Below are 12,634 nucleotides of genomic sequence, written 5' to 3'. Positions count from 1 at the left end.
AGGTTTCTCAGTTGTCTTTAAGGCACGGTAGAGGGGGAACTGTGTGCCTTGGACCCATGTGTATCTCTCATGCATTGGCCAAGCGGGAGTTTCAATCTATGCTGTCTCCCTCCTGCCTGAAACCTTGGAGAGTCACTTGGCATCCATCTGTCTCAGGAGACCATGGAGGGCTGTGCCTTCAGTGGTGAAGTCAAACCATTTGAGAAATACGGCACCTGCTGTGGCTGTAGAGACCACTAATGGAAGAGAGATGTTTTGTTGCAGCTGGGGCAGATGCACCATGGCATTTCATCTCTCAACGCTCCTCCCAGCGGTTATTCCTCCTCTGGTCACTGTTATGGATGCAGGGCCTCATGTCAGACTAACCTGATCTTGTTTTTTGACAGGGCCTCATGTCAGACTAACCTGATCTCGTTTTTTGACAGAATTACAAGCCTGGTAGATGAAGGGAACGCAGTGGGTGTAGCCTACCTTGATTTCAGCAAGGCATTTGACAAGGTGCCCCATGATATTCTTGTAAAGAAGCTGGTAAAATGCGGACTTGACTATGCTACCACTCAGTGGATTTGTAACTGGCTGACTGACCAAACCCAAAGGGTGCTCATCTATGGTTCCTCTTCATCCTGGAGAAGAGTGACTAGTGGGGTGCCACAGGGTTCTGTCTTGGGCCCGGTCTTATTCAACATCTTTATCAACGACTTGGATGATGGACTCAAGGGCATCCTGATCAAATTTGCAGATGACACCAAACTGGGAGGGGTGTCCCCAGAGGACAGGATCACACTTCAAAACGACCTTGACAGATTAGACAACTGGGCCAAAACAAACAAGATGAATTTTAACAGGGAGAAATGTAAAGTATTGCACTTGGGCAAAAAAAATGAGAGGCACAAATACAAGATGGGTGACACCTGGCTTGAGAGCAGTACATGTGAAAAGGATCTAGGAGTCTTGGTTGACCACAAACTTGACATGAGCCAACAGTGTGACGCGGCAGCTAAAAAAGCCAATGCAATTCTGGGCTGCATCAATAGGAGTATAGCATCTAGATCAAGGGAAGTAATAGTGCCACTGTATTCTGCTCTGGTCAGACCTCACCTGGAGTACTGTGTCCAGTTCTGGGCACCACAGTTCAAGAAGGACACTGACAAACTGGAATGTGTCCAGAGGAGGGCAACCAAAATGGTCAAAGGCCTGGAAACGATGCCTTATGAGGAACAGCTAAGGGAGCTGGGCATGTTTAGCCTGGAGAAGAGGTTAAGGGGTGATATGATAGCCATGTTCAAATATATAAAAGGATGTCACATAGAGGAGGGAGAAAGGTTGTTTTCTGCTGCTCCAGAGAAGCGGACACGGAGCAATGGTTCCAAACTACAAGAAAAAAGATTCCACCTAAACATTAGGAAGAACTTCCTGACAGTAAGAGCTGTTCGACAGTGGAATTTGCTGCCAAGGAGTGTGGTGGAGTCTCCTTCTTTGGAGGTCTTTAAGCAGAGGCTTGACAACCATATGTCAGGAGTGCTCTGATGGTGTTTCCTGCTTGGCAGGGGGTTGGACTCGATAGCCCTTGTGGTCTATTCCAACTCTATGATTCTATGATTCTATGATTCTATGATTCTATGAATGCTTGTCTCCAGGCGCTGCAGCCGTCTGCAAGATATTCCTACACAAATGCAAACGCAACACGCTGGCTAATAACTCTTAGTAAATATACATATAATTGGTTATGATGTCATTCAAAATATACGAATAAGTGACTTCAGAATGATGTATATATCATACAACACACCTCACAAAATATACAAGTAACTACAAGTTGTTATATATATCAGAGTCAAACAAATCAATGAATAACAAGGAATTCCAAGCCGTCTCTCAAAGGAAGAAGTCTCTCAGAAGTCTCAAAAGGACAGTATTATCTGGAATAGTTCAATTGTTTCGGAATAAAGTCTTCATCAGCGAATAATTATCAATGAAATATCCATACTAGTGGGGATCATACAACACAGGGGTTTGTGTTTGTCCAGATATTCCTACAGAGCATTGTTGATATTGCCAGCCTTCGGGTCTCATTTGCAGACATCTTTGTAACAGTCGTGGTATGGAAAACTGAGCTGGATGGTATGACTTGGTAGAAGGGAGCCTCCCATAAGCTGCTGTCACAGGATAGGAGTCCTTTGTGGAGTACAGGCATCCTCCCATTTTTGCACGATCGACTACGCACAGTGCCGGGAAATAAACAGAATCATACCAGGAAATGGAAGGAGAGGGCGGAAGAGTCCTCGTGGCTCATGAGGAGACCAGAGGCACAGTGGCACTTTGTTTAGGCTGCCAGTGTGGTGCAGTGGTTAAGAGCAGTGGACTCGTAATCTGGTGAACCAGGTTCGATTCTTCGCTCCTCCACATGCAGCTGCTGGGTGACCTTGGGCTGGTCACACTTCTCTGAAGTCTCTCACCCTCACTCACCCCACAGAGTGTTTGTTGTGGGGGAAGAAGGGAAAGGAAAATATTAGCCGCTTTGAGACTCCTTAGGGGTATCAAATCCAAACTCTTCTTCTGCTTAGCCTCCCTATCAGCCAGCATGTGGGGTGGCGCAGCCACAACCAACCACTTTCCGACATGTCCTCGAGCTAGCCCCCAGAGCTGCGGCGGCAGCAGGAGGCCCTATTAGCTAAAGTGGTGCTTCAGGTTAAGAACAGTTTCAGGTTAAGAACGGACCTCCGGAACGAATTAAGTACTTAACCTGAGGTACCACTGTATTGCAATTTGTAGGTAGCAGTAGAAGCTGAGAGGCCAAACTACTGTTGGCAGCCATGGTTAGTACAAAAAGGTTCGCTTCATCTTAAGAACTACAGTCGCTTTCTCACCCTTTATTAGAGAAATAGAAGGCCATAGTCCCAGGTCTGTACTGCAGGACACAACACATGTGTGTCATTATTATCAAGATACAGGCAGACATTAAAGTTGGTACAAAACCGGTAATTCAGCTCAACAAATTTCACCAACTGTCCTGCAATTGTTAGCTTCTAGTAAAAGATCAAGAGAAATGATCAGTCACTCTGAAAGCAAAAAAAGATGCCAAATGGAATATGCTTTGGGTTGCTGCAAAGCAAAATCTGGTTAAATTGTCATGTCCACTGTCCCCTCAAACCCCGCTTTCCCGCTCATAAGAACGCAAGACCATAGAATCATAGAACTGTAAAGTTGGAAGGGACCATAAGAGTTTATCTAGTCCCAACTCCCTGCAATGCAGGAATATTTTGTCAGAGTCTGATGTGGGGCTTGAACCCTCAAGCCTGAGATTAAGAGTCTCATGCTCCACCAACTGAGCTATCCCAACATACGAGAATCACTACTGAATCAGGCCAGTGGCCCATCTAGTTTAGGGAAGTTATTAATGTTTCATGTTTTATCGTGTTTTTAATATTCTGTTGGGAGCCACCCAGAGTGGCCGAGGAAACGCAGCCAGATGGACAGGTATTAATAATAAAATCATTGTTGTTATTATTATTATTACCCCAGCATCTTGTTCTCAGCTAGAAAGTTGTCTGTGGGGAACCAGGGAGCAGAACATGAGTGCAAGAACAACTCTCCCACCTCCCAGTTCTCAGCAACTGGTATTCGGAAGCATTAATGCCTCCAACTGCAAGAGGCAGAGCATAGCCATCACGACTAATTTATTAAATTTAAATTTATTTAAATTAAATTTATTTAATGTACTATCCTATACCTGCAGGTCTCAGGGAGGTTCACAGGATAAAATCAGAATATAAAACCATAAAGTATATAATCGAAATAAAGACAACCACCCAATAACAAACACCCCCCCACGCACACATTTTAAAAGGGCATAGGATGTCAATCAAATAATAGCTATTGATAGCCCTCTCTTCCATGAATTTGTCTAATTCTCTTTAAGTTGGTTGGCCATCGTTGCCTCCCGTCACATGGAAGGGAGTTCCACAGGTTAACGCTGCCGCTGCGCTCTCCTGACTTCTTCCCGCTTCAGCGCGGACCCAAACCGACTCAATGGCGCCCTGCAGGGCGCGTCCCTTTAACCTTTCCTATCTCTGTGACGATAACGATCAACAAAAGCAACTCTCCGTCGGCTGGCCCAAGCGCGCGATGACGTCACGTTCCAAAATGGGAGCCGCGGCGTGCAAAATGGCGGCGCCCACGCGACGCACATCCAAGATGGCGCCGCCCACGGGTGGGAGGAGGAGCCCGGCTCCCAAGATGGCCGCCCTCCTAGCTCCGAGCTGCCGGCGAGCCGGCTCCAAGATGGCCGCCTTCGGAAGCGTCCGGCAGGCCCTGGGAGGCGTCCGGTTTTATAACGCTCGGCCGCTGAGGCGGCGGCTCGGAGGGGTTTACCGGCCGGACCCCGAGAACCCTCGCACGCCGGCCTGGCAGCTGACGGCCGCCTACGAAGCGAAGGTGTACGGGCGCCATGGATCAGTCTCCGGGGTCGACCCGGCCGGTCTCTGGCCCAGCCCGGAGAAGCTCCGGGAGATGGAGGCCGAGGAGAAGGCCTGGTACCCGTCTCTGAGGGAGATGCAGGAGCGGCTGGACGCCAAGGAGCAGAGAGCCGAAGAAAAGCGGCGGGCGAGGTGAGAGGGGCTGCGGCCGAGGGCGCCCTGCTCCCCCCGGGTGGGGTCGGATAATATGGATAATATCGCCTTAAGGAATGGAAATGGTTCTATCGACGATTGGGTTAATTGATTCATGCGACTTTAAAAAATAATAATCTTTACTGCATATTAAAAATTTACAAAGAAAACATATATTAAACATTACATCCAAATCTTCAGAACTAAAAAGAAAAAATACAAAAAGAGTAAAAATATTAAAAAGGAAAAAGAAATTGATCAAGTACACAAAGTTATTCAAAGGATACAAACGGAAATTTGATTACAGTATTCTATACTCCCAAGTTTCCAGAAAGAAATTACATTTATACTCCATCTTTTCTTTCTTTCTTTGCAGTCACTTTCTGCAAAGACGTGATTCATGCAACTTATGTCAGGGTGTTTTGGCTTGCTTGTTCTTTTTTATTACGTTATTGTTCTTTTTCTATAATTTTTATTAAATTTTCTGTTTTACATTTTAGAATGTTCATTCAAACAACCTTAAAATATCAATGACTTCTTTTCCTCTTTTTTCATGGCTCATTTTACAAACATAAATCCCTGCATATTTTATATAAACTAAACCATTCGGTATTCCATTATTAACATCCATCAAAACTTATTTATGCTGCTTAATTTATCTTAATGCTGCCCACGGTTTCAAATAAACACAGCTTTCCTCCATATATCCTGTTACGTAATTGCTCTTTGTTGCTTTGTAAAAGCCGCTTTGGGATTCATTTGGGTGAAAAGCGGCGAGGAAATGGAATAAATCAAAAGCAGCGAGCCGCCTGCGAGGGTTGGACTAGATGACCCTTGGGGATCCCCTGCCAAGTCTGCAATTATAGGATTCTGTGAAACTTTGGCAGGATAGCAATAGAACAAGTAGATGTGTTTGTATTTTCATATATGAGAGCGTAGGCAGCAGAAGATGGGTCATATAGGACGGCTTGTATTGTACATCCAGTCATCAGAATTGGTGAAGCCGTGAGAGAGGGCCAGTGCTAAAAAATTGCAAAAGTACAGGTGGCAGCACACATACTACAAAAACTATTGTATATATACAGTAAAGGGAAAGGAGAGGGAGAGACCTTCACAATTTTTATCTTACTTAGGGTTGCCATATTCCCTAAAGTGAAAACCAGGACAAAATTGTTGAGCTTGCTTTGGGCGGGGGGGGGGGGGGCGTCAAAGTTTTCAAAGTTGGGTGCCATTTCGCCAACTGAAAATCTGGACATATGGCTGCCCAATTGTGCATTAGCTTGTTCCAAAAAGATTGCAGAAAGCTGGGTATATTAGCACTATTGCTAAAGTATCCTCCAGGTTGGTAAAGCTGACACAAATGGAAGTAGCCCAGGAGGGTGTCTCAAACTTAAGTGGCTAGACTAGAGCAGTGTTTCCCAACCTTTTTTGGGCAAAGGCACACTTGTTTCATGAAAAAAATCTCGAGGCACACCACCATTAGAAAATGTTTAAAAAATTAACTCTGTGCCTATATTGACTATATATAAAGTAACTCTCTTTAATAGGAATCAAATAAACACAAAGAAAGTATTTTATAATTACTTTATTATGAAATAGTAAGTACCGTATTTTTCGTCCCATAGGACGCTCCGTCCCATAGGACGCACCTACTTTTTTGAGGGGGGAAATAAAGGAAAATTTTTTTTCCTTTATTTCCCCCCAAAAAAACCAGGTCGGGGAACAGTGGGATGGCGGTGCTGCGCCTCCCCGCTGTCCCCCGAGCTTGTGGGGCTGGCCCATGTCTGCCTGGCGCGAGGGGCGCTCTGCTTCAGGGCGCCCCGCGCGTCGGCAGGCTACAGTCCGCAGCATGGGGAACCCTCTGTTTCAGGGCGCCCCATGCGCCCCCCGGGTGCGCAAGGCTTGCCAACACGAGCGCGGAGCACGGGGCGTCCTCCGAAGGGCGCCCCGTGCTCCGCGCTGCCAGCTGCCGCCTGCAAGCCTTGCGCTCCTGGGGGGAGATCCCCCGGGTGCGCAAGGCTGGCCAACACCAGCACGGAGCACTGGGCGTCCTCCGAAGGGTGCCCCGTGCTCCGCGCTGCCAGCTGCCAGCTGCCGCCCGCAAGCCTTGCGCTCCCGGGGGGAGATCCCCCGGGTGCGCAAGGCTTGCCAACACGAGCGCGGAGCACGGGGCGTCCTCCGAAGGGCGCCCCGTGCTCCGCGCTGCCAGCTGCCGCCCGCAAGCCTTGCGCTCCTGGGGGGAGATCCCCCGGGTGCGCAAGGCTGGCCAACACCAGCGCGGAGCACGGGGCGTCCTCCGAAGGGTGCCCCGTGCTCCGCTCTGCCAGCTGCCAGCTGCCGCCCGCAAGCCTTGCGCTCCCGGGGGGAGATCCCCCGGGTGCGCAAGGCTGGCCAACACCAGCGCGGAGCACGGGGCGTCCTCCGAAGGGTGCCCCGTGCTCCGCGCTGCCAGCTGCCGCCCGCAAGCCTTGCGCTCCCTTGGGGAGATCCCCCGGGTGCGCAAGGCTGGCCGACACCAGCGCGGAGCACGGGGCGTCCTCCGGAGGGCGCCCCGTGCTCCGCGCTGCAGGCTGCTGCCCGCAAGCCTTGCGCTCCCGGGGGGAGATCCCCCGGGTGCGCAAGGCTTGCGGACACCAGCGCGGAGCACGGGGCGTCCTCCGGAGGGCGCCCCGTGCTCCGCGCTGCAGGCTGCTGCCCGCAAGCCTTGCGCTCCCGGGGGGAGATCCCCCGGGTGCGCAAGGCTTGCGGACACCTGCGTGGAGCACGGGGCGTCCTCCGGAGGGCGCCCCGTGCTCCGCGCTGCAGGCTGCTGCCCGCAAGCCTTGCGCTCCCTGCGTGTAGCACGGGGCGTCCGACTCGCCTCCCTCCCACGGCACACCAGCCGACGTCCCGCGGCACACTAGTGTGCCGCGGAACACCGGTTGGGAAACACTGGACTAGAGAACGATAGGTAATATTTGATATTGTAACACGCATTGGCGGGGAATAATATGAAATGTGCCTTTTAAGAACTGGTTGTTGTAGGTAAGAAGAGGAACAGTGTATCCTTATTTACACAGGGCACCACTGATTACCTTTCTGTAAGGTGTCTTGGCAGTCAGTAAACAAAAATGTCCTTTTGGAAAGACATGAATTGTACTCTCAGGATATGGGTCTCTGTGGTTTCTCGCAGTGATAGACAACAGGAAATCTGATGTGGAAGGTACCACCCAGGCCACCTTTTAACTGCAAGGTGACACCAGCCTTCTGCCTGCCTGCTCCCAGTCCAGACCACACTGTGTCAAAAGCGGAGACAAAGGGCATTGCAAAAGACAAGACACTCAAAGTATGCTGGGCCAGATATATTGTTGGTGTAGCCTTCAGCTGGTGGTAATTTTCCTTTCTGAATTCAATTCTGAGGACATTTAGAAGGAAAAGATTGATTCCCCCCCCCCTCGGTTGTTTCCCTAATTATGCATGTGACTTGTAGGCAGGCTTCAACAACTACACTTGCCCTAGCAAATATGGCATGGTCTCCTCTTGAGCGCTGAGTAACAAGCCTTCCTCCCAACTTTGGTGTGCAGGGATCATCCTGGCAGCTTCATGGCAAGTCCTATCCCTTACTAAGGTTGAAAGGGAGGCTGGAGGAGCTAGGCCCTTGCAGCACCTTGGTCCTATAAGGGTTAACCCAGCAAGCTTGGGTTTTCAGCTTGGTGGCAAGAGCTTCTGTGGCTGCACTCTGAGCTTGGCATAGCAGCTCTGACCCCATAGCTGACTGAAGTCAGAATACTCCCTGCCGGTCTGCATGAAGGGTAGAGGGAGCTTCCTTTGCTGTTGGGTAAAGGTAAAGGGACCCCTGACCATTAGGTCCAGTCGTGACCGACTCTGGGGTTGCGGGGCTCATCTCACTTTATTGGCTGAGGGAACCGGGGTACAGCTTTCAGGTCATGTGGCCACCATGACTAAGCCGCTTAGTGAACAAGAGCAGAGCACGGAAGCACCGTTTACCTTCCTGCTGGAGCAGCACCTATTTATCTACGGTACTTGCACTTCGTGCTTTCGAACTGCTAGGTGGGCAGGAGCAGGGACCAAGCAATGGGAGCTCACCCCGTCACAGGGATTCGAACCACCAACCTTCCGATCGGCAAGTCCTAGGCTCTGGTTTAACCCACAGCGCCACCCGTGTCCCTTTGCTCTTGGGTAGAGGCACTTTTTCCCATCAAGCCAGCAGAGGGGAAGGTTCTGATGACCATAGTTTTTGTCTTCACTTGCAACGCTGGCCAAAAATTGTAGACCCTTCCTTTTAGGCTGGTTCCACATTTTCACTCACTGTGATCAGTATGCTGCTGCCCTCTGGTGAGCATTGTGAGTCTTAGCTGCTGCTACCTTGACCTTGGGGAAGGAGGTGGGAATTGTCCTCACAGTGGCTGCAAGATGATCCCCTCTACTCCAAGGCTGAGGTCCTTTGGGCACTGAATTCCCAGTCTACTTGGGACATCTGGCCATTGCAGGTTGAAACAGAGAACAACTTAGCTTCCTTTCCATTGGAGGCCTGAGGCCAAGGAACATCATCTTGGTGATTACCAGGGCCAGTCAAAATTAAGGACATCTGCTGGCATAATTCTCTACCTCCAAAGGCAAACCTTTGGACCCATTTGGGATGGGAATTGGAGACTGTATTTCAGTGGTTCTGTTCCTACAGGTGGACTGGTTCCATAACATGCTAGGGAACTGTTGCTCTGCCATGGCACTGGTAGTATGAAGTTCTGCTAGTATGAAGTTTATGTCTCCCCCTCCCCCAAATGCTCTCTAACATTTATGTTATGCTTCTGAGCGAGGATTTAGGACTGGCTACCATCCTTTTGACTGAATTCAGGTAGGATACCGGAAGTTCTGAACAAGTATGTAATGTCAGTGGGTAAGGGCTAAAAATTGACTCACAGTCCAGATAAATTGGAAGTCCCGTTGGTAGGTGGCTTGTCTGAACAGGGAGGTAACAGTCAACCTGTTCCACTCTTGGTTAAGGGCCAGTTTGCCCCATGGAGCGCTGTTATATATGGTTCTCACACTAAATGCACAGGTGGCACATGCAGCGTAATGCACATTCGACTGGCACCACCTGCAGTCCCTTCCAGATAGAGAGGCTGGCCACTAGTAACCATTTATGTTGCATTTTAAGACTCCTCTGAAATTTCAACTGGTGCAAAGAACACGACAGGTAGACTTCCTGGAAGCAGGGTCAGTCAGAATCCCTCTCAGTTATTTTAAAACAGTGTCAGTGGATTCTGGTTCATTTCTGGGGTCAACTCAAAAGTGCTGATTTTAACCTATAAAGCCCTGTTAGGTTTGGGACCTGGGTATTGAAACAACAGTAGCAACAACCTGCTCTGTACGAATATTAAGAATAAGAATATAGTGGTACCTCAGGTTACATATGCTTCAGGTTACTTACGCTTCAGGTTACAGACTCCACTAACCCACAAATAGTGCTTCAGGTTAAGAACTTTGCTTCAGGATGAGAACAGAAATCGTGCTCTGGCGGCGCGGCAGCAGCAGGAGGACCCATTAGCTAAAGTGGTGCTTCAAGTTAAGAACAGTTTCAGGTTAAGTACGGACCTCTGGGACGAATTAAGTACTTAATCTGAGGCACCACTGTACCTTTATTGTCAATGTACAACCTGTGTACAATGAAATTAACCGAGCCTCCCTCCCCCCCCCCAAACACTCAATCTCACTGCACTCTGTGTGCTTGTTGCACAACACACCAACCCCAAAAGTCAGTTGCACTATATTATTTTCCGTTCAGCAGCCTAACAGCCCATGGGTAGAAACGTTTTTTTATCCTGTTGGTACAACTGATTATACTTCTATATCTCCTGCCCGAGGGTAGAAAATTAAAGAGGTGCTGGCCGAGATGTGACTTGTCCCTGAGAATTTTTCTCACTCTCCTAAGGCATCGATCCCTTGCGATGTCATCTAGCAAGCTCAGGGGACAGCCCATGATAACATGTGCTGTGTTCACCACCCTCTGTAAAGACTTTCTGCCCGTGGCTGTTAAGCCAACTTACCACACCGTGATACAATATGAGAGGACACTTTCAATTGTGGACCGGTAGAAAGAGGTCATCAATTGTTGTTTAACATTGTTCTTTCGCAAGACCCTGAGGAAATGGAGTCTCTTTTGGGCCTTCCTAACCACCTGAGTTATATTGTTTTTCCAAGTGAGGTCTTCACTAAGGTCTTCACTTCCCAGGAATTTAAAGGAAGAGACTCTCTCCACACATACACACACCGATATACAATAGGGTTAGTTCCCTTCTCTTCCTCCGAAAGTCCAACACCATCTCCTTTGTCTTGCTAATATTTAGGTGCAAGTTATTCTCTAGGCACCATGTAGATACTTTTTGAACCTTCCCCCTGTACGCTGATTCATCTCTACCTGTAGTTAGACCCGTTATGGTAGTATCATCTGCAAACTTAATAATTGCATTAGATGGATCAGATGAAAATTGCCCACACATTAAGATCATCCTCAAGAGGTTCTGCTCCAGTTGCCTCTGCCTTTGAACATATGGTGACTGGGAAAGTGCCTTATTTATTGAGGTGTTCCAGCCTTGTAATGCTGTCCCAGGATGGCTCACCTGGCACTTACCTTGTGTGAGTTCAGTTGCTGGGTTCAAACTATTCTAGTTGTCAGGGGTTTTTTAATTAAAAAAAATAGTCACATTGACATACTCCTTGCTGTTGCTCCTGCTGCTTTATTGTGCCTTTATTACTGAGTTATTTATATTTTCATTTTTTAAACTTAATGCTTTCAGAGTTTTTTTTAATTGAAATGTGAGGCTTGAGTCATTTTAAATCAAAGAATGTGGCATGTCTTGAAGTATTCAAAGGGAGTCTATATCTCTTTTTTCCAGCTTGTTGAGGAGTCTGCAGGTGTTTGATCTTCTGTTTTTGCTCTCTTCACAGAGAGGAGCACATTGCTGCCCAAATGGCCAAGATGCCAGAGATGATTGCAAACTGGTTGCGGGAAAAGGAGGAGCGCAAGACCAAAGAGCGTGAAGAGAAGGAGCGGCGGCAGATGCTACTGGCTGAAGCCCGTGAGCGATTTGGTTACAACCTGGATCACCGCAGTCCTCAGTTCCAAGAGATGGTGCAAGAGATGGAGAAGGCTAGAAAGAAGGAAGCGAAGCTGCAGAAGAAGCAGCGGAGAGAGGAGGCTCTGGCCAAAAAAGCAATGCAAAGCGCACCTGTTGCCTCAATCCCAGACAAAGAAGGGGAGGTGGTTGCAGCAGACGCATCACATCAGGTCACATAGTCTGTTGGGGCTCTGAAAATGCAGACTCTGGACTGTGCATTGAGTTAACCTGGTGCAGAGGCCCAGCAAGCACATCTCTTGCAACGCTTGATCCTGCCTGAAGGTCATTTCCCAACTTTCTGACCACCGATGAGAGAATATTCAGGTGTTCTCTCCCTATCTCTCCAAAATGATCACCAAAAATGGATTTGGAGTAGCAAATACCCTTGCTGCTAATGCTTCTGAATTCCTTGTTGGTGGATCCTGAGGGTGATGATGTCAAACTTTGACTTAAATCTTTCCAGTGCAGTAAACTACCCTCACTTACTAGCTAGCTGATGTGTTGCGTGCAGTTACAGACAAATAAATGTACATGGTATTTTTAACCTTGGGTTTCTTATATTTTAAAATTAACAGACTAATAACAGGAGAAAGAACCCCAAACCTGCCAAGCCCACCATGTTGTCTATTTATGTTTGTATTTTGCCCTTCCTTCAAAGAGCACAGAGTGTAATCCTCACAACAAAATGCAACCTGTGGTTTCTTCCAAGGCCACTCAGTGACCTTCATGGCTAGGCAGGGACTTGAAGCTCTGGGTCTTTGTTTAAACCCAATTCCAGCTCCTGTGCCACTCTGTGTCTTGATTAGTTGCTGTGTGTCCACCTTTTGAAGGGAGGCTAGAAAGTTGGCACTTCTTATGGGGCAAATGTGTCCTGCTACAAGCACACACAAGCCTCAGTTGTCACTAGAG

The 12,634-nt window shown here is 48.3% G+C and overlaps 1 protein-coding gene across 1 annotated transcript; it reads left to right on the top strand.

The window, feature by feature from the left end:
- Positions 1-4,110: 4,110 nt before the first annotated feature.
- Positions 4,111-12,269, top strand: GADD45GIP1 (GADD45G interacting protein 1). The gene is made up of 2 exons (XM_081845534.1): positions 4,111-4,607; positions 11,556-12,269. Exons 1-2 carry the CDS (start codon positions 4,126-4,128, stop codon positions 11,902-11,904), a joined length of 831 nt encoding a protein of 276 aa, XP_081701660.1. The 5' UTR covers positions 4,111-4,125; the 3' UTR covers positions 11,905-12,269.
- The last annotated feature ends 365 nt before the right edge of the window (positions 12,270-12,634 follow it).

Source organism: Podarcis erhardii (genome assembly GCF_964252035.2).
Source record: "Podarcis erhardii genome assembly, chromosome: 17".
NCBI lineage: Eukaryota > Metazoa > Chordata > Lepidosauria > Squamata > Lacertidae > Podarcis > Podarcis erhardii.
Note: the sequence above shows the minus strand (reverse complement) of the source record. Positions and strands in the feature narration are given on the sequence as shown.

Bases quoted from the DNA above. Each gene is read 5' to 3' on its own strand.
- GADD45GIP1 (XM_081845534.1), top strand. From the start codon at position 4,126: ATGACGTCACGTTCCAAAATGGGAGCCGCGGCGTGCAAAATGGCGGCG. The intron at 4,608-11,555 runs GTGAGAGGGGCT...CTCTCTTCACAG, and splicing joins GAAGAAAAGCGGCGGGCGAG to AGAGGAGCACATTGCTGCCC.